General features: G+C 39.1%; 1 protein-coding gene across 1 annotated transcript in view; it reads left to right on the forward strand.

The window, feature by feature from the left end:
* Positions 1 to 23,014, forward strand: part of LOC148367059 (protein kinase C-binding protein NELL1-like) — a 282,893-nt gene that overhangs the window by 38,156 nt on the left and 221,723 nt on the right. Inside the window, exon 4 of the mRNA XM_088333852.1 lies at positions 5,081 to 5,251. Within this exon, the coding sequence (XP_088189978.1) occupies positions 5,081 to 5,251 (171 nt within the window). The remainder of the gene's footprint in view (positions 1 to 5,080; positions 5,252 to 23,014) is intronic.

Raw genomic sequence — 23,014 nt, forward strand, 5'->3', positions numbered from 1 at the left:
AGTTCAGGGTGTCCCCTTCCCACTGCCCAAAGATAGCTGGGGCTCCAACACCCTCGCAACCCCACTAAGGATAAGCGGTGCAGATAATGGATGGATGGAGTTAAAATGGGCTCAGGGAACTACTAGCACATCTGCCTTGTATAAGGGCACTGAGTGATGAACACAAACTTCCTAGAAAATCACAAAGACCTGGAATTGGTGAGCTTTTTTTCGAACCAGTCCAAGGAAACCACGTCGGTGACCCCTGCTCTAAATCTTTCTTTAGAATTTTGGTTTGCATTCTTAGCATTGCTGCAGAGTCTCGTAAAACAGTTTTTCTTTTTTTCATTGTCTGTCTGTCCGTGTTTACTGCATCCTGCCAGTAGATGATTCCCTCTCATTAAATATTCCTTATTACGACAGCTCCTACTAAATGTTCCATAAAACAAATGCCGGCTGCGAAGCGGAGTTAATGGCTTTGGCGCTTGTTTCATGAGTCGAATCGAGATAAAAGAGCTGCGCCTCTCCAAACTTTGACAATGCTTCCGTCAATCCTCACGCCGGAGAGCTTTTATTATTCTTCACTCAATGCAAATGAATCTTCTAAAACCCCCCAAGATGACAAGCATCATTGACGGAGACGAGCTGTCAGGTCTGGGCAGCAACACAATGATGTATTTATTTCATTTCGGAGCTCCGAGAGTGGCCCGCCATGGATTATTTATACCCCTACTTTATCAGTTACGTTTCCACGCAGGCAATAGTCGGACCGGGATCAGAAGTCGGAGCTTTCCGTATGAATCGTTTACGTCGGGGCTGCAGACTTGATTGCGATTTTTCAGATCAGTTTTGCAATTTCGATGCGATTTTCGATTTTGCAATAAAAGTACATTTCCTGTGCTTGTTTTGTTTTTGGAGAGAACTTGAACATAGTGACCTACAAACTTATCTGGAGTTGATTCGGGACTGAGAGTATAAGACTGTAACAATAACTACAGAGCCACAAATTAAAACAGAATTGCAGTTGATTAAATAGTCTTTATTGACATTATGCAAAAGTACAATTAAATTGGCTACTCCTTTCCATGTAAGAAAGCTATTTAGGGAGCAGCTGGCAAGCTACATGTTACTGTTGGGTAACCTTGACTTCTGCAAGGTCTTTGTGATGATTAAAATTAAAGCGTTCCACAAGTAGTAGCTCCAAGTCATTCATTTCATGGGTAATAGATTAGGCGTTGTTGACTAGCCACGTTTGGCAGAGGCGGTTTAAAAGATGTTAGCCTAGCTGTTGGCCTACCTTCTGACGCCGCCTCAGTCAATTGCCGGAGGCGATACAAATCCACAGAGCACCTGCTTTTTGTTGCACTTTCTGACTTTCCTCAGAGTCCAATTGTATTAATGAAATTGTTTTCAATGTAACGAGCCACTAAAGCTACTAACTGTGAAGTTTTTTTTGGTGGCCATTTGTGCAAGCGCTGCATGAATGACAGCTGGCACCAGCCTATCGAAGTGGCGCATACACGTCTTGCAAACTTTGTCCCGCCTTTTTTGGCTGGTGCTATTAAAAACCTGCCTCTGATTGGCTCTGTTAAACCTCGAACTTTGACAATACTTGTTGTACAAACACTCCATCACTCAAATAGGAAACTATAAATCCTTGAAAAAAAACACAGTTTTGTGGTTGCCCTATCGCACAACGTCACATCGCTAAATCGATTTGATTTCGGTTAATCGTGCAGCCGTAGTTTACAAAATATATTATATGCTGAAAGGAATAAACAAACCCTATGTACAGACTCAAGCATTTGTTTGACGAAATATCACTAATGTACTGCAGGGGTCGGGACCTTTTTGACCACAATAGCAAACAATAGCAAAATATTTAGATGTTTTTTGAGAGAGCCATAACATATATTTTAAAACAAAGTTCAGCAAACCACCAAACACACTCTCTAGACAAAACCTACATTTTTCACTCTACCACTCTTTCACTTTACCACTCTAAACTTGTCTCCCTCCCTCAGTTACTTAACATTGTTAAGGCTCATTTTGACATTATTTTTTTTGTTAAATAATGGTTTCAAAACAAATTACAAGCCACAGTTCTTTTGTAAAAATGTCACAAAAAACTGCAAACAAAAAGTTATCAGAGGTCTTTCCATTCAACGCAGTTGGCGTGTGTAAGCGAGCAAGAGAGGAGCGTGCTATGTGTGCAGGAATCCGGTTTCCCCTACCGCTCACCCAATCAAATTGCTCTGTGTGCTTGGCGGGTGTTTTTGGGTGTTTACAGTTTGTTGTGTTGGTTTTTATCATTAAGTGTATCAACAGTGAACATACATGATTTAATGAGCTTACATATAAAGGATTCCTTAGCAATGTAAAGCCAACTGTTGGTGTGACACCTAGACTGTAAATTGTAGTTGAATCTGAGCCCTGAACTAAATCAAATATTGGCATTGCTTTGGCTATGCACTCACCAATCTTGGTATAGCGCCTTTCAGAAATGACATTCTACAGAGGTAATATGAGCTCGAGAGCACAAAGGTTGCACAATGCATGGGGGGAGTCGATGTTTGGTTCTATATTGAAAACTTGTGAGATTTAATTTGTTTTGATCTAATATAAAATGCAACATTAGCGTAATTACGAGGCCTGCTAAAGTAGGGGCTGAAAGTCCGTCATTAGTGAGTGTCACATGGGTTGAGCTTCTTAATTATACATGATTGGCTTGGTCCTAGGTATTTTCGCTTTTGTTTTTAGTCTTGATCAATTGAGAGAGCTCCTGTGAGAAAAATAGATGATTTGAATCTTTATAGTTGACAGAAAACTGAAGCTGAAAAAGCAAGATCAAATGTTGAGAAAGTAAAATGAATACTATGTGTGTGAAGAAGGGCAGATTTGGATTTTGTCTTGTACTGGTAGACGCCTTGCCTTTTTAAATAGCAAAAATAAAGATAATTCCCATAGCAAAATGAATGAAAGTGATACAAGTGAACTGTGTGGAAAATAACTAAAACATCTTAAGTATACATTGAACTATTGAAATCATTTTTTACATTTTATTCTTTGTTTACAGTGTCTTTTCCTAAAACTTAAACACAATTTCTGTGGGAGACGTTTCTGTAAAACAACACAGGACAATCCGATTATTGAGTTGGTCCATTCTTTAACACAAGATTGGATTATTTCTAACCTTACTATTTGTAGAGTGTAGAATAGATGTTTTCCCTTACTTTAAACCACTCTTTGAGTAAAACTGTATTAAAAGTGTTGTGTAAAAAAGATTGAATGTGATTGTAATTTAAAATTCATCTTTACCTCACTCCACAACGATCAGCAATAAAAAAACACATTTGCGCCTAGGTTTATTCAATTTCCCGAAGTGGAAAAGACACAATTCTAAAGAGCATAGCTCACTTTAATATTCTATGGGAAGAATCTTTGCTCCCTTTTCATCAATATGCATGACACTTGTTTTGTATTGAATGGGCTTGAGTCCAATTCCGTTGTTTGTGTGTGTGTGTGGGTTCTCATGCATCGCGCTCTATTGGTATTGGCACGGAGGTTGCTAGCTTAGGGAAAAGCTTTGTCTGCTATCAATGGTTTTACAGCGATTGTGTAGTTTGACATGTACAAGCCCTGCCAAAGATGGCGCTTGCTCGGGTCATCATCCGCCGCCACGGGGAAGCCGAAATGCCACGACCGGTGGCCCCGAGCAATGAAGATGCTGCAACGGCTGGCTGCCTTCTAATGCAGCATACACGATGAGGACGAGAACAATGCAGGATACAAGGTCGAGCGCCTCGAGTTACGAGAGAGCGAGACGAATAAAAACATTGGAGAGATGCCAAGTCAGGAATATTATTTTATTGGCTGACTTGTTAACTTTGTTTCCTCCCCAAACTGTAACCAAAGGATGAAAGCTTAACAAAAAGAACATTTGTTCGATATTTACTCTTGTACCATGGACCGGTTATTTGTCTGGCTATATTCTTGTGGGCTGACCCATGAAAATGACACCAAGAACAATAAAAATAACAATATTAACAAATTCAGTGTGTTAATCACATAAGGACTAGGATTCATATGACATAGGAAAATGCATTAGATTTTAACATCACACTATATTTACTCACTGCACTACATCTTAAAATGTTGTTTTAGCTAAACTCTTTCCCATAATGCTTCATTGTACAACATACTAAGTAAAAAATTCTTGTCATGATGAAATAAAATATAATGCCTTTTCTATTGTCATCCTAGTGGACTAATGGTTAGAATTCGGCACTCTCACTGCTGATATTTGGGTTCGATTCCTGTGGCAACCAATGCAGAGAAAATGAGTTCAGTGATATTTGTTGACTGGCCAGTGATTGCTCAATTATGTTAATAGACAAGCGTAAAACCTCAGTATGAAAAAAGTTCTTGTATTTTTATGAATAAATATGATATATGCAAAAAATAAGGCAATTTTTTTCTTTCTTCGCCTCAGGGTCTCGGTCCACGCTCGGTGGTTGCCGACCACTGCTTTAGTATTCAAGTGCACAATTTTTTTCAAACTGATTGTTTAATTGTGAGGTGCGTTGTTTGAGCTGTCTTTAAAAAGTTGAAAGTAGAATATTTCCTCCTATGTATATGTTAACAATGCCCAACTGAGTTCAAAGAGCCATTATAATCTGTCTTCCTGCGCCTATCTGCTTTTATTTTACTTTTTGGAACTCTGTTCCGGGTCGCACAACACATTAGGTAGAACGAAAGGGAGGGAGGGGGAAGGTGTGTGACTTTAGGCTCGCCAACACAAACCACAACAACAGATTAAAAAAAAAAGAACAGTTTAACAGAAAGTATCTAAGATAAGCATTTACTTGAACTTTCCGAGGCTGCCGTAATGACTTTAAGCCTATAGGAGGCGGCAGAGAGTAAGACAGTTTCAAATTCCAGACACTGCCTTTACTTAAGCTGTAGAAAATCCAAACTATTTAACTCCAACTTGTTTGTTTGTTGTTGTTTTTTTAACATAAATGTGCATATTTCCGCTCCTAATGCAACCTATACTCTGTCACTCTGTCACTGACTTTTGACCCTTCCCTCTTACTCTTAGCTACTTTGAATTGGAAAGCAGCGGCGTTCGAGAGGAAATTCGCTACCACTACCGCTTCAAGGGCAAGCCCCGCACCGAATCCTTCCCTTACCGTCTTGCTGACGGACAGTGGCACAAAATCGCCCTAACCATAAGCTCCACTCACCTTCTGCTCCACGTCGACTGCAACAGGTACAGTACACACAGTACACACGGTTTATTACAGATTTTTTTTACATTGTGTTGCTGCAACGACAATTTATAGTGTCATTTTGTTTTTGTTTTTTAAATTTTGAGCGGATTTTCGGTTTTCTTATTGCCACCGCTTGAAACTAGCTGTAGTAACTCTTTAGGCCAGAGGTGGCACTAGTCAAGTCAAGTCAAGTCAAGTCAAGTCATTTTTATTTGTATAGCCCTAAATCACGAAGAGTCTCAAAGGGCTTCACAGATTATTACACTATATTACACAGACTATTCTTTTTTTTTTTTTTCCAGCCGACGAGAAGAGTAGGTTATTCATATGCTATGGAGTAGAAGTGAGTTTTAAGTTTAGATTTAAACATTTACACTGAGGTTGCAGATCGGATCTCAGGGGGAAGAGCATTCCACAGCACCGGTGCCCGGATGGAGAACGCTCTCGAACCAGCAGAACACTTCTTTGCTCTTGGGATCACCAGAAGACCGGCACTCTCAGATCGTAGGCTTCGGACCGGGACGTAGGGGCAAATCAGATCTGAAAGATAAGAGGGAGCAAGTCCATGGATGATTTTGTACAATACTAAGAGAACCTTGAAATCACATCTATGGCTAACTGGGAGCCAATGCAGGTTAGCCAAAATCGGTGTTATGTGATCGTACTTTTTTGTCCTAGTTAAAAGCCTCGCTGCGGAATTTTGTACCAGCTGAAGTGACTTGATTCTAGACTTCGGGAGACCAGAGAGTAGTGCATTACAGTAATCGAGACGGGAGGTGACAAACGCATGAATTATAATTTCCGCATCAGACTGAGACAGTATTGAACGGATTTTAGCAATGTTACGAAGATGGAAGAAAGCGGTTCTAGTAGTTTTCTTTACATGCATTTCAAAGGATAGATCAGGGTCAAATATGACACCTAAATTTTTAACTGAGTCACTCTGTGTGATGTGACATTTGTCAATGTTCACAGTAGTTTTTGAGAATATATCACGGCATTTAGATGGACCAATGACTAACATTTTGGTCTTTTCAGAGTTAAGACGCAAGAAATTGAGTGACATCCACTCTTTTATCTCAATGAGGCAGGCCTCCAAATTTCCACAGTTTAGTGTGTGAGATTCCTCCAACGGAAGATATAGTTGAGTGTCGTCTGCGTAGCAGTGGAAGCTGATATTGTACTTGCGAATAATATCACCTAATGGAAGCATGTAAATACTGAAAAGAAGGGGGCCAAGCACTGAACCCTGCGGAACACCGCAGGTAACATTAAAGGGCTCAGATGTCATTTCACCATATTTAACACAGTGCGTCCTATCTGAGAGGTAGGATCTGAACCACGAGAGGACGGTTCCTGAGAGACCAATCCATTTTTCCAACCGTTCTAGTAGGAAATTGTGGCGCACTGTGTCAAAAGCAGCACTAAGATCCAGCAGCAGCAAAAGTGATGAAGCGCCAGAATCCATTGCCAGTAGGAGATCATTTGTTACCTTGATCAGAGCTGTCTCAGTAGAGTGGTTAGCCCTGAATCCTGATTGCATGGATTCAAAAAGGTTATTCTCGGATATGAAAACATTTAGCTGCTGTGCCACTACTTTTTCAAGTACTTTAGAGAGGAAAGGTAGGTTTGACACAGGTCTATAATTACTTAAGATTTCTGGATCAAGGTTGGGTCTTTTCAGTGTGGGTTTAATAACGGCGGACTTAAAAGCTGCTGGAACTACACCTGAGGAGAGTGATATGTTTATAATATTTAGAACTGAAGGTCCAAGGACGCCAAAAAGACTTTTAATAAGTGAACCTGGGAGCGGGTCGAACTGGCAAGTTGTCGGTTTGGCTGCGTTCACCACCTGTTTGAGATCATCAAGTGACAGTTCACTAAAACGGGACAATTTCCCAGGACAGCCACCCTGTCGTGCATCTGTAGATTTCAGCCCTTTAGTATGTGTGGTATTAATAATTTCTTTAGCAATTTCTTCCTGTATGCATTGAATCTTCTTAGTAAAGAAGACCATTTAGTCATGAGCAGAGTGTGTCGAACTATTTGCAGTAGTCTGTTGCCTTGTAAGCGATGCTACAGTTTCAAAAAGTGCTTTGGGATTGTTCTTTTGAGACGCAATCACCTTCGAAAGATAGGCCGATTTTGCAGAGGCAAGGGCCGCTTTATACTTTAACAAGCTGTCACACCATGTTTGATGGAAAACCTCAAGCTTGGTAGTGCGCCATTTTCTTTCCAATTTCCTGCATTCTTGTTTAAGGGTTCTAGTTTCATCAGTAAACCAAGGCGTGCGTCTTTTAGGACGTGATTTTAGCTTCATGGGCGCTATTGAATCCAGGACACTAGTCAGGGTATATTGAAATCATTTATGAGTGAGTCTATCGGGCCATTGTATGAAGGAAAGGACGCAACTGCTCCAGGAAGTAGTTCAAAGAGCTCAGAAACTGTGCCAGTGCTTATATTGCGTCCGCTAAATCCTTCAGCTTTTTTAACACTACTTTTAGCTAGCACCTCAAATGTAACTAAATAATGATCCGAGATAACGGTAGTACACGGTAACACCATGATGTTTGAGGTTAAAACTCCTCGAGTCAGAATCAAGTCTAGCGTGTTCCCATCTTTATGGGTTGACAAATCAACCAGTTGATTAAAACCAAATGCATCAATTAGAGACCTAAACGCAATAGTAAGTGAACTGAGTGGGGAGTTTATATGAATCTTAAAGTCCCCCATAATTATAATTTTGTCTGCATAGGTTACTAGTTCAGACAAAAGTTCAGCAAATTCGTCTAAGAAAGTTGTGTATGGCCCAGGTGCGCGATAGATAGTTATTACATAAATTGACAATAGAGAGGACCGCATCACAAGAGCCTCAAACGCCTTGTAATTATTAGAGGTACGAGGATTAAATTTGAGCGTTTTTTCAGAAATGAGCGCGACACCGCCACCCTTTTTTGACGTGCGTGCTACATGGCTACTCTCGTAGTCTGGGGGAGAAGCATAATTTAGCGCTAAATACTCATCCGGGCGTAACCAGGTTTCACAAAGACCCATACAGTTAAGTTTATAATCACGAATAATGTTATCAACAAGTAAAGCTTTTGGAGCAAGCGATCTAATATTTAACAGACCAAATTTTAGCTTTGCTGAATCATTTGACTTAGCTGAGCTCTTTGTAGTCTTTGTCGAGATCTTCAAAAGATGCCGCGGTTGTTGCTTTTCGTGCGCGCTGAGTGTAAAGCTTCGGTTGTCCGGCGAGGAATGAATGGTGGAATTAGTTACATCCTCGCGTCCATCTTGCTGCTTAGACTTCGCACGCTTCACACATCTACCTGCACGGCAACCACGCTTCTGTTTTCTGTCCTTACGGCGCCGCTGTCGTCTTTTATTAAGAGGAATAGCGGTCCACAAGGATGCCGGATCTCTTTGAAGTTCGCTCGGTATATCATAGGCGGTATAAAAAGTGCCCGAAAAGTCGAAATTTAGACGCCCACCCAACCGAATAAGTTCGTCCCTACTGTAAGTGTTTTTGGCCACACATGTGTCCAAAAGTGAAAGCAAAAAAGAGAAGAGAACGGCAATAAATAGAAGATTAGCTGGAGAGCAACGAGCCGCAAGCATGCATCCATGCGCCGCCATGTTGATCCTAGCGAGAAAAGTACATTGTGAAGTAAAATTACATTTACGAACCCGAGTTTTCGTTCTTTAATCTGGATTTGACTGCAGTGATGCAAGCTGGAGAAGACAACTAGTGTTGGGAGCGTTATTGAAAAATAGTAATCAGCTAGTAGTTACTTCAGGTTACTGACACCAGAAACTAGCCCGTTACTCCAAAAGTAACTATCTTGCTACTATTTAATGTATAGACAGTAATTGCATAGAAGCCAACCCCATAAAACTGCATTAAAATAGTCACACAATAAAATAAATAGAACAAAACGCAGCAAAACCTTCATATTTCTTGGCTTGTGCAATCTTGAAAGCTTACAAACACCTAGCCGAGATACTCCATATCCATTTAGTCTCTCAAACTAGCCTAAGATCCCTTTTTCATTTTGGTGTACTGTACAAGATGTTTTCCTGTTTTCCCCAGGTATGATATATTACAAAAATACTCGTACACTTAAGACAAAAATTAAGCTCACGTTTAACGCAAATTCTGTGCTAACATTGCACCATTGATTTTGTTGTTCCTGTACAAGCCACGCCTACTTTCCCAAGCACAGCCTACCATTTGCTAGTGGTGACACACAACCAAATACAGTATGTGCATGTAAACTGACCCCCTGATTTGGATATGTTATTTAGTTGTTGTAAATTTGGTTTGGATGTGAGTGTATATGGCAGTAAGAATATCTCCATGATGAGAATATTCTGTGCTTGAGACAGCGCCACCTTAACTGTATACAGCTGTACTTTAATTGTCAATATTAACACGCCTACCCTTCACATTATGTTGCTGGCAGATTAACGGTTTTATGTGGCAATGAGAGTTTTCCGCAGTTAAGAGACATTGTAATACGTGATCTGCATTTTAAGAGTAGCGGAATAACGGAGGGTTACTTTTAAAATATAAGCTCATACAGTTACTAGATACCTGTTGAAAAATCAGTAACATAGTCCGAGTACCATAATATCGCGGTAATGTAACTTGATTATTTTCAATTACTTTTGGATTGCTTGAACACAAATTATGTTTATAAAAGACAAAATAAACATCATATAAATAAAATTACAAAATTATGTATATATTATTATAATTATAATTATTATAAAATGAAGTGCCGCAAAGTGGTAGAAAGAAGTTTCAGTAAAAAAAAAAAAAGAATACTAGGCTAAAATACACTAACTATCATACCAATGTGAATTGTTTATAAAAAAAAAAACAATAAGTCGCAAAATTCGCTTTTATTTTACACAGTGGCATCCATACCTAAGGTGCCGCCATGTTTGTCTAGTGTCTTGCTGCTTACTGTAGCTCCGGGTTTCATTCTTATTAGACAACATGCCATTTAGTGGTCAAATATTACACACTGAAAGAAAAATGAATAATGTAACAATGAAAAATAATTGGAGGAAACCAGGGTCAGGTAGTTGTTTGAAGTCCTACAAAAAAGTGCTTACATTTTAACCACGTAGTATAATTTATCAAGCAAAAATATGAATTTCCCCTTCACGTGGCAGACAAGATATGCTCTGTTTTAGTTCAAATTAAGAAGAACATATTCTATTGAACACACAAGGTTTTTACTTTCTACATTTTTAACAAACTCTGGGTTGTCTTGTGTGCAAGTTGTACTTGTTTGAAATGGGGATGCCAAACCTCTTTACAATTTCATGCTTCGGCATACCCGGACATGATGTATTTGTAGCCATATGTCTATGCTGTAATAAGCGCTAGCTCTTACTGAATTATGATAAACACAATTCATCTATTGGCGCATTATGTATATGAATGAAAGGTCTTTATTGTCATAAGAGTATAATTAAATTGGAAGGCTTCTCCTTTCAGCGCAAGTAGAACAGATTAAAAAGATACACAAAAAATTACTAGATGGGAGAGCTAAGAGCCGCTGCATCCGTGCATGACACCATATTTCATCCGCATTGTTACATTTTATTCCTCCTACCTCAGCTGTGTTGCAAATAAACACTCACAGGTATAACAAATATACATATTAATACTAACAATGAATTACAAGCTTGAGGTTGTATATTATTTCAATATGTTTGGGTTTGATTTTATAATATAGTAAAAAAAATCATGAAAAGTGTCACAAGCCAGAAACCGAGACAGGACCCAGTAGCCTTTGTTTACTCAGTTTTATTGATAAAGGGAGAGAGCAGTGCTTGCTTCCACGAGCCGATGATCGACACGGGTAGCAGGTGGCAGGAACGCGGAAGTGGCAATTCCGTGTCGAGGCAGCAGGGATACTGGTCAATAGCCGGGATGGGAGAGCAAGGGCGGTATCGAGTCCAGAAAAGCGGTCGGCAACAGGTATCAGGCAGGAAACAGGGCAAAACAAGTCGATGGTCGGGATGGAAGAGCAGTGCAGAAACGGGTCCAGAAACAGGTCGGCAACAGGTATCAGGCAGGAGAAAACAGGGCAGGAAAATGTCGGAAGGTATGGAGCTTGCCTAGCTGGGAGCATAGGTTCGCAAACGGTCTGACAGCTTCCTCTTGGAAGCCAGGGGTTGAAAAAGAGTCTTTGAACCAATCAGCGCTCAGGGCTGTTGGCGCCAATTGGGCAGTCACAGGTGCCCTGAATCAGCAATCATGACAGAAAAGACTCCAAGATGTCACTCATACATTGCATTCACAACGTTGAAGCACAATTTGGGGAACATTTTTTTTGTTCCAATCTTGAGAGGCCAGATGATAGCTAAATATACTTTTAAATAAAATGTTAATCCTGCAAAGTAATCCTCATTTTTACCAGTGTTTGAAAGTTGCCCGCCCGGCGATAAAGTGGCCTGCCCCATTTTTCACAACTTGAAACACAATAAGACCACTAACCACAAAAAAAAACCCTGTATTGAGGATTGATAATCAGTATATATAACAGAATAACACTTTAAAATTATGTTTATTATAAATCTACTTACAACATTTATTGCATGTTTTCAATCTGCCATCAGTATGTACCTGTATTTACTCATTTTCATTCAAGCAATGTTTGCGTTACGTCATCTGCTACAAGCCACATGATCTCCTCTTTCCACAATGCTTTCAATGTACGTTTACGTTATGATTTTGTTAGCTAATTTGAGCATTTCTTCTGGGGCGGAGGTTTTGGCTTGATTGCGTCTACTTTGGAAAATGTTCTGCAAATGCACAACCTCATAACGCTCGGGAAAGTCCGGAAACACGAAGTTATTCCATGCAGGCTTCTGATTGGCTGCCGATTATACAAATTGCCAAACGAACCGAAATTCAAAAATTTCCAAACCGAACGAAGGTTTCAAAATCGGAATAAAACAAACTGAAAATAATAATAGTAAAAAAAAGAAAAACAATTTCATTTTTTTTCTTGAAAATTCGCCCATCCGGGCAGAGACGTTGTGTAAGTTGTACGCCCGACGTAAAAGATGCTCGCCCCGGGCATCCGGGCAGATGTTATTTGAAACACTGGTTAATCCTACAAAGTAATCTTCATTTTTACTCAATATCTATCTTCTTTTCTGTAGCCATAACAGAATACAATTATATTTTTTGTTTCCTCATCAAGCGACTCCATTTCATTTATTCCATTATCCCTCAAGCCTGCGTACCATGTCGTAACAGCAGCAAAGAGACAAAATTTTATTGATAAAATGTTGCAGTATTCGTCCCAATACTGATGATGACGCAGACAAAACTAAACAATGCGCATCCTATTATAAAGTAGAAGCTGACAATGATATAATCGTTCCTCGATTAGGCAGTCGAGGCCTCTTTCTGCAAGAGCTCTTCTTCAGAGCTGATCTTTAAAAAAAAAGCTCTTTAGAGGTGGCGATCCCACTCAGTTCCGCCCCCAAGGAAAAAAGGAAATTGGCACGAAAGAGGCTCTTTGTCCTGGCTCGACACACTCATCCAATGAGCAGAGATGCTCTTTTGAGAAGCTCTACAGCCTCATCACCCATCCAGGATGAAATTGTATAATTCACAAGACGTCTTGTTGTAGTATTGATTCCTTTCCCCCCAACCCTGGACGTCTATTCCAACAAGGTCCGGCGTTGTCGATTAATTATAGCCGTCGTATCCACCGGTTCTATTCAGAAGATAAAAAACAGCACAGAAGAGTGAACAGATCAAAACATGACGGTTTAAAATAATATTTAGACTTTGTTGCTGATATGCAGTTGTTAGGGTGCACTAGCAAACTTGAGTAAAAAAAAAACAAGCTCAAGACCAATCAATATTTTGACAAAGGTACTGTGCAGTAGAGCCCCTGAATATGTCAATAATGCGTTTTGAGGTGGGGGTCGCAAACTGAAATTACTGTATGGAGAAGAAAAAAGACCTATGATGATTACGTAAGGACTTTCAAACGCCTGGTACCCCCAGATAAAAACATTAAAATAACAAAATATATCTATAGTAAATACTACTTATGTGTAGTATGCATGTATATAATTAGATAACTGTTTATAAATATACAATAATCCCTCACTACAACTTGATTTACTTATCACAGTTACTTATCACTACTCCACGGATTTGCTTCATGCATTGTATTCTGCATTATGATTGGCTAAACAGTCTGCCTGCCCATTATTTGAGGGTACCGTTGTAATTTGTAAAAATAAAATAAGATAAAAACGTTTTTACAATACTAATTGTTAAAAGAGCCTGCAAAAAATGTTTGTCCCTAGATTTCAGTGTATAATAGAGTATTTAATTATAATTATAAAAAAATAATAATAAAGGTTTCTCTTTGGAACCTAACCCTCGCGATGAATGAGGGATCACTGTACTTGAACAAGAAAAAATACATTTTATTTTATCTTTGTTGTGGCATGTTTTGAGCTGGTTGAGTGGAGTAGCAGAAGGATGCAGAGCACGTGTGTGTGTGTGTGTGTGTGTGTGTGTGTGTGTGTGTGTGTGTGTGTGTGTGTGTGTGTGTGTGTGTGTGTGTGTGTGTGTGTGTGTGTGGGAGGGTGTGGATGGGCGATTGTGGAGTAAAAAATAAATAGCTTTTATAATTTAAATAGACAGTATTGTCATTGATGAACACATAGTGAACATTGTTTACGAGATTAAAGATGGAACTCTGGGACAAACATGCAATCGATTTAGAATAGAATAAAATAAAAATGTCTGGTAAATAGGAAAAATATTTACTAGTGAGTGGTTTATTTAAGTTAGGTTAAAAGTTAAAACACTGGTGAGCATTGTCATTCTTTAGAACATTCCCTTACTTTTACATCTGTCTTTCACCTCTTCTGGTTTCCCGAATAGTTGAGTCAAAAATATGTGGTAAATGGCCACAGATTTACTTCTTTTTTAATAATAATCCAAATTGTTGATTGGTTACGGCCATGCAACTTGGTGAGGGTAAAGATGTATGAGTTCTGCGGATTTCCTAATAATCGTAAGCTTTGTTTCCATGGTTATCATCATTTTGCTGCTTCCTATAGAATCACTGCAAGCCTTGGGACATATAGTGAATAAATACAGTACAAAAATACGTCTTTACAAAGCACACAACAATTTAAACTGAACTAAGAGAATGCCAATAGCATATCAGCACTTTCAAGATGTAGTGACGCAAACCATTAGCAGACCAGCATTTCTTATGATATCGACTAATAGAAGACAGGCATCTTACAGAAATAGCACTACATTCGCACAAAAAACACAAATTTTGGAATTTTATATGTTTTTGGGCTTGCAAAATAATGGTTTGTCCATTGTATAGTTAGGAAAATGCTATAAAGAAGGGCCCTCCCAAAAAACATCTTTTGCTGCACTGTCCTAAGGCGGGGTCGCCGTATCCCGGGGGTCTACTGTATTAAAAAAAAGAAGAAAAATGGGCTATTTATAGACTTTTTCCGGTACCGTGAACCAAGACTACAAGTTGTCATGGTTACCAAGCCCCTCCTCCTCGATATTCATTGCTGTGTTTAAGAGTGTGGCCTCGTCACTTAGGGCGTTCCTCCAAATAATTGTGGTATCTTGTCTGGCATTCAAGGAAACGATGGATTTTTTTTGTGCGCGAGCTAATAAGCATTCCTCCCCACGTTACTTCTCTGTCCACACCAGATTCTGCTCTGTCTTTTTCACAACAAAACAAGCCTCAAGTGCCTCCATTTCATCTTGTACACGACTTTCCACTTAGAATGGTCGGCCTGACCGGCTGTCCTTGTAGCTTACTTCAAATTCATAGATCTTAATGTTGTTTGATATTTTGCATAAAAGAGCTTTGAAATATTAACATTGGACTGTAAAACTCTGGTTTGAATTTATGCACTTTCCCCATGAAGATGGGAGATACCTTATTTTCCGCACTGTAAGGCAAAGTGGATTTTAAAGCGCACCCCCAAAAATAGTCTTGTGTGATATATTTTTCATAGAAGGTGCACTGGACTTTAAGGCGCATAATATTAAAACTACAGTAAGAGCTAGGGTTGCATAGAAAATGAATGTATTTAAATTAAAATGATTTTCTTCATGTAACATAAATCACATTACGCCATCTGCTTCACGACCAAAATTAATTTCAGCAACAAAAACGTATTATGTTAACCACAAGTGGACACTTGAAGACCACTCTGTATGTTTCTCAGTGGCAGAACAGTTTCCAAATGCACATCATTTAACAACAACTCAAACAAGATTACGTAACTTTGTTCAAAATGTTACCATAAACAACAATCTCCATTCGAGTATTCACATTACGTTTCATACTTACAATTATTGCCAAAAGCAACAACAAAAGAGGTGTTCAAAAGTTTTATCAAAAAACAAAACAATTGAAATATTAACCACACCATGGCACTTGAAGACCACTTTATATGTTTCTCAAATTACCCTATGCAGTATTATTTAATCGTAACTATGCATTTACAATTGTATGTTGCACGTTTATAAGGTGTACTTTAAAATGTTTGGCAAATCTTGGGATTTTAAGTGTGCCTAATAGGCCATGATAATTATGTTTATCAGATTAGGTTAATGAATCTTCTTACAAACACATAATCATACTAACATACAGATTTTCAATTTCACATCTTTAAATGTTAAATTCAATTTGATTTACGGCAGCTATTCTGGAGACTACAAAAGTCAATTCCATTGAAGTTGGGAAAAAGTTTAAAATGTCAGTAAAATTAGAATAGAATGACTTGCAAACCTTTTCTAACCCATATTTAAATGAATACACCACAAAGACAAGATTATCCATGTTCAAACTCATAAACTTTATTTCCATAAGCAAATAATGATAAACTTAGAATTTTATAATTGCAACAAGTGCCAAAGTAGTTGGGAAAGGGGCTTCTTCACCATTGTGTTACATCACCTTTCCTTTTAATAACACTCAATAAACGTTTAGGAAGTGAGGAGACTAGTTGTTGAATCGTTGATAGTGGAATCCTTTCCCATTCTTGCTTTATGTACAGCTTCAGCTGTTCAACAGTCCGGGGTCTCCTTTGTCTTATTCTGCGCTTTATAATGCGCCACACATTTTCAATGGGAGACAGGTCAGGACTGCAGGCAGGCCAGTCAAGCACCCGCACCCTCTTACTACGAAGCCACGCTGTCGTGAGACGTGCAGTGTGTGGCTTGGCATTATCCTGCTGGAAGAAGCAAGGGCGCCCATGGTAAAGATTCTGTTTGGATGGCAACATACTTTGTTCCAAAACCTGAATGTACTTTTCTGCATTAATGGTGCCTTCACAGATGTGCAGGTTACCCATTCCTTGGCCACTCATGCACCCCCATACCATCACAGATGCTGGCTTTTGCACTTTGCGTGCATAACAGTCTGGGTGGTTCTGTTCTTCTTTGGACCGGAGGACACGACGTCCACAATTTCCAAACACAATTTGGAAAACTGACTCATCAGACCACAGAACACTTTTCCACTTTGTATCAGTCCATTTTAGATGGGCTCGGGCCCAGAGAACCCTGCGGCGTTTCTGGATGTTGTTGATGAATGGCTTACGCTTTGCAACATAAAGTTTTAACCCACACTTACGGATATAGCGTCGAACTGTATTGACTGACAGTGGTTTTCCAAAGTGTTCCTGAGCCCATGTGGTGATGTCCTTTACACATTGATGTCGGTTCTTAATGCAGTACCGCTTGAGGGCTCGGAGGTCACGGGCATTCAATAATGGTTTACGGCCATGCCGTTTACGCACAGTGATTTCTCCAGATTCCCTGAACCTTTTCACAATATTATGGACTGTAGATGATGATATCCCTAAATTCCTTGCAATTGTACTTTGAGGAATGTTGTTTTTAAACTGTTCAACAATTTGCTCACGCAGTTGTTCACAAAGAGGTGAACCTCGCCCCATCCTTGCATGTGAATGACTTAGCTTGTTCGGGTCTCCCTTTTTTATACCCAGTAACAACTCTCACCTGTTGCTAATTCATCTGTTCACCTGCAAATAGTTGGTTGATTTCCATTCATCCACTTTCTGAGTAGTTATTGACACCTGTCCCAACTATTTTGGCACGTGTTGCTGTCATCAAATTACAGAGTTGATGATTTTCTCCCAAAACAATAAAGTTTATGAGTGAAGACAATAAATATGTTGTCTTTGCTGTGCATTCATTTAAATATGGGTTGAAAAGAATTTGCAATTTACTTGGATCAATTTTTATTTGCAATTAACACACTTTCCCAACTTCATTGGAATTGAGTTTTGTAGAAATCATAACGTAGCTAATTTTTGGAGACCAAGGCACACTTTTTCATTAACAATCTCCGTCTGTCGATAATTTATTATTTCCTATCACTTTATGTTATGTTTGAATCATCATGTTGCCTAAATTGAAAATATTAAGTTTATGGTCACTGTGACTCAGAAGGTAATATATCTTATTAAAATTGGTTAATCATTTCTTGTAATTTGAATTTGACTATACTGTATCTGCTCACAAGGGAGTTAGGAAATAATCTTACATTAAATAACATTTGTTTGATGAAGCTTTCATTCCAAAGAATCAAATGATCAAATACATAAAAGGAAGTAAAAATAATTATTTTTGAAGATATTTTAGTAAAAAATAATTAACCCAGTTGAATTATTGTTTTTTATTTTTTATGAAAAACAATATAAAAAATACAGTATACTTGAAAAGAAATAAGGAAAGAAATACAGTGGGACCTCGTTACTTCGCGGTTCCACGTTCGCGGGTTCAGAGCTTCGCGGGTCTAAAAAAAAAATAAAATAATAATAATATATAATATATATATATATATATATATATATGTATATTTCATCTCATCTCATTAGCCGTACCGCTTATCCTCATTGGGGTCGCGGGGGGGCTGGAGCCCATCCCAGCCATCTCCGGGCAGTGGGCAGGGGACACCCTGAACTGGTTGCCAGCCAATCGCAGGGCACACAGGGACAGACAACTCACTCGCTCATTCACACCTAGGGACAATTTGGACCGGCCAATTCACCTAAAATGCATGTTTTTGGAATGTGGGAGGAAACCGGAGTGCCCTCGAGGAAACCCACGCAAGCACGGGGAGAACATACAAACTCCGCACAGGAAGTCTGGAGCTGGATTTGAACCCACGTAGGAGGTTCCCATGACATGAACTGTGCCGCACAAGCGCTAACCACAGCCATATCCCCTAGTGGGAGGTGGCTAGAGTAATTTCTGACTCTTTTTGGGAGATTTATTCAGAGGAGGGGATTCCCAGCCCCCTCGCTCAACCCAACTGAGGTGTTGGGAGTCATTAGGTGACCAAACCCCCCAATTCCAACCCCTAATGCTGAACGCCAAGCAGGAAGGCAACGGGTACCAATATTTAAGTCTTAGGTATGACTCGGGCTTGAACCACAACCTCCCAGTCTCGGGGCGGGCGCCATACCCCCAAGGCTGCCGAGCTGGTGTTAATAATAAAAAAAGTAAAGTAATTAAAAAAAAAAATTAAGCATTTTTGAAGGGGTGTTTAAGTCAACTTCTCGCGGGTGGTTTCGGTCCCCATTAACCGCGATAACCGAGGGATTACTGTATTTCTTGTTGACAATATCTGTGTATTATTTGTTATTACAACATCCATTGAAGCTTGGTCTTCCTAGAAGGGGGATGACCTCATGTGCGGTCCCTTCTCAAGGCTTCTTCATTTTCCTCATGTTGAGGTTATTGTGTTTTTCCTTGCCCTCATGTAGGTTTTAGATCAGGGGATAGTGTCTGTTGTTTGCAATAATCTGTGGTGTTGCAGCCCTTTGAGTTTCTTTGTAATTAATGGCTATACAATTAAACATGACTTGAAAAAAATGAATACAAATATATTTTAACCTCACATATATCTTGTGAAAAAACTTATCTTAAAATAGTTAATTCAGGTCTTTCCATCCAATTATGTAAAACCATTTTTTTTAATATTGATGAATACATTTAAAAAACCCATCCCGAGTTTATTAATCACCTTCTTTACCATCTCAATATTTAATAACATCGAGTTTATACAGAGGTTACAATTAAACCTTTGACATGTATCATACTAAAACGATTCGAATAGGCCTAATTGAACATATTTGTACACATTTTCAAGAAGATGAAAGGTTACAATAACCCAGCTTTTATTTAAGTGAAACTGATATTTAAATGTCATTCAGCATCACTGAATTGTAATTTCCATTGCAACGACTGCTAAAATATGAGCCTGACATATTGATTACACACAAAATTATCCACAACAGTAATGGCAGATCCGCATTTATGCTACGTTCTGTGAATGAATAGGCTTTCCACATTAGCTGGCCGATGTCATGTAAAATGAGTAGCGACTTGAAAAGTGCTTGAAATAAGCGACCATTTTACCTGCAAAATGTCGGCTCTTCAGCAGATGTTTTATTTATGGGCACTCGTAGTCCGCTTGAAAAAAGAAATACATCCATCTTGCTGGAAGAGCAACCAATAAACATGTTTATTGGATCCAGGTTATTCTGTTCTCCTCACGTGTAGCAGTGTGCGTTCAATACAGAGCTGATGTTTAATTTTGAAAACAACTTTAAAACATTAAAGTAAATATATTACTTTACTGTGTTTGTCTTCTGGACACCTTTGTAATCATTGTACACCTTGGTAGAACTGAAAAAGGAAAAATAACAGGTCCTTTTTGAAGGCGTTACCGTCAAAGCGTTACCTAAAACAAAACTGTAATGTATCTTTCAAAAATATGATTTTTTTGGACAAAATCAACATTGTGCAGCTCTCGAACATATGATAAAACACTAATCTTGCACTTGAAACCATTTACTGGGCTTGAATAATAAACAATAGCATTCATAAACTTTCTTGTGAGTTCATCCTGACTAGAGGTGTCATGTGACCAAGCTAAACCAATCAACAATAGGAAACAGAAAACATTGAAATCCAGTTGTACAAAAACACAAATGTCTACTAAAAATAGAATAATTAGCAATGAAAAATAGGATTGCAAAGATAAAAAACATCAACACGTTAGCTAACACAATACAAATTGCCTTTTAAAAGTTTATTTTTTAGATTAAATTATTCATAGGAGGACAAAAGCAACATTATATAGGACTTAAACGCCAACAAAACTGTTAACTTACAACTATTTTTGGGACTTTGACAGCAAACAATGGATGCTTCTTGTCAGCACACCCTGAACATGCTAATTTAATGAACTATGAGCAACTCAAAACTTCGAATTCCAGCAGTTCAAAATTTACAATTTCTTTCTAAGACTGAAATTGGTCAGAAAGGGTAACGATGATACGCCAAAAAAGGAAAGAACGTCTGTTTTAAGCTACATTAGCATCAACACATTTGCTTACGAAATACAAATATCCTTCAATGTTCGTGCTTAAACAAGAGCAGTCGGCTACATTAGCATCAACATGTTAGTTAACAAAAACACGTAGCCTCCCAATTTTTTTTTTTATATATTGACAATGCACAGCTGTTAAACCTCAAATACAACAGAAATATGCTACCAAGAGCTTGAAAAGTAAAGGCTTTCAAAAGTTCATTTTTTTTATTAGGAAAATAAATAAGTGACATTCAACATTGTAAAGCTCTTAAACATCAAATAAAACTGTAAACTTACAACAAAAAGCTGTTTCCAGGGCTTTAAGCAAACAATGAAGGAGGCTTTGTTGCTAGCACTTACTGAATACAATGTCAAGTGTAAACCAATCAACTACTAGCAGGATAAGACATTGAATTCCTAGCAACAAAAGAAAACAATTAATCCTACAAGCCATTGTCTTGTGGCCTATTTGTGCCCAGAATATAGTGTGATAAAAAATGTTAAAGAAACTGCTCATCTCAGTTTACAACCTGGATACAAACAAACACACGGAGAACTTTGGAAGAGGATATTGTCCTTCTATTTTCATAAAACGCATTTATGTTACCTCTCAAAACATATTCACGGGTCACCAGCAAGGTCACGCATTTACAGTACACGATCACATTATGCTAATGCATCTCCGTGTCCTCAAAAGTGAATTAGTGGCACACGCCCAAATAAATTAACATAAATCCTTGTCACTCAGTCTGGTTTTTTGTTGCGGAATAATCGGAATAATGACATCGGCTACGGGTGTCACTTACAACCTTGTGTCCGTCCTCCACACGCAAGGTCATTTTGCTAAGCTCATTAATGCTAAGTCCCAGTTGGGATGCTTTTTATTTGGCACAAATGTTGTGCATGTTACTGAAAAACAGTAATTAGTTACAGTTACTTGTCACTTCATTTAAAAAGTAGGTCGGTCACCCCCCCCTGATTACTGACATCCAAAAAGTAACCATCTAGTAAAAAAATACCATATATATTAACAAATGTCATATGGCAGATCTGCTAATAGTGGACCCCTTAAAATTGCTTTAAAATAGCCACACAATATAATAGAAGAAGGGCAGCACGACAGGGAAGTGGTTAGCGCATGTGCGGCACAGTTTGGTATGGTCCTGGGAACCTCCTGTTTGGGTTTAAATCCAGCTACCGGACTTACTGTGTGGAGTTTGTATGTTCTCCCAGTGCTTGCGTGGGTTTCCTCCGGGCACTCCGGTTTCCTCCCACATTCCAAAGACATGCATTTCAGGTGGATTGGCCGGTCCAAATTATCCCTAGGTGTGAATGAGCGAGCGAGTTGTCTGTCCTTGTGTGGCCTGCGATTGGCCGGCAACCAGTTCAGGGTGCCCCCTGCCCACTGCCCGATTACTGCTGGGATGGGCTCCAGCACCCCCGCGACCCTACTGAGGATAAGCGGTGCAGCTAATGAGATGAGATGAAAATAGAAGAAAATGTTTACACCAACCTTTCTCAGGAGAGACACCCCATTTCCATTTTGTCTCTGGGCTTTACACCACTCAAAGATCTCTTTCTCCATTTCTGAGTACAGTCAAAAAAATTCTCCATGCATTGTGTAATGCAAAAATAATTCTTCAAATAAAAAGACCAAAATTCAAAATACAATTTTATTGTAAATTCTGCCCTCACGTTTGCCCCATTGACTTCCCGTTGGTTTGTTTTTCCTGTATAAGCCACGGAAGTGGGATTACCCCATATGCGGCCCCTTCTCAAGATTTCTTCATTTTCCTCATGTTGAGTTTTTCCTTGCCCTCAAGTAGGTTTTAGATCAGGGGATAGTGTAATAACAGTCTGTGGTTTGCAAGAATCTGTAGCCTGTGCAGCCCTTTGAGACTCTTTGTGAAAGAGGGCTATACAAATAAACGTGACTTGACTCCCTATTGGTGTGTGAGTGTGTGTGTGAATGGGTAAGTGTGAAGCACATTGTAAAGTGCTTTGGGAGGTCTTCATTGACTTGAAAAGCGCTATATAATTGTAGACCATTTACCATTTACTTCCGCTTCCCGCAGGCTTTCGTGTCTCTGTCTAACAGCGCTGAAGCCGGGTAGCTCCGGATGGCTCCAGTCCGGGTAGCTCCGGGTGGCTCCACGTTAGCGTCCGGGATGCTAGACGTGAGCCACGTTTCCGTAAAGCATAGCAAACCGCACTCTCTGAGCGCTTTGATGTTTTTCACCAGCACAGCCATTTCAAACTTCCGGTCTTATTTGGTAGAGAGTTTACATTTACCATGATTACGGACGA

Source organism: Urocampus carinirostris, chromosome 4, assembly GCF_059441175.1.
Source record: "Urocampus carinirostris isolate Australia breed hairy pipefish chromosome 4, RoL_Ucar_1.0, whole genome shotgun sequence".
In the NCBI taxonomy this organism is placed as follows: Eukaryota; Metazoa; Chordata; class Actinopteri; order Syngnathiformes; family Syngnathidae; genus Urocampus; species Urocampus carinirostris.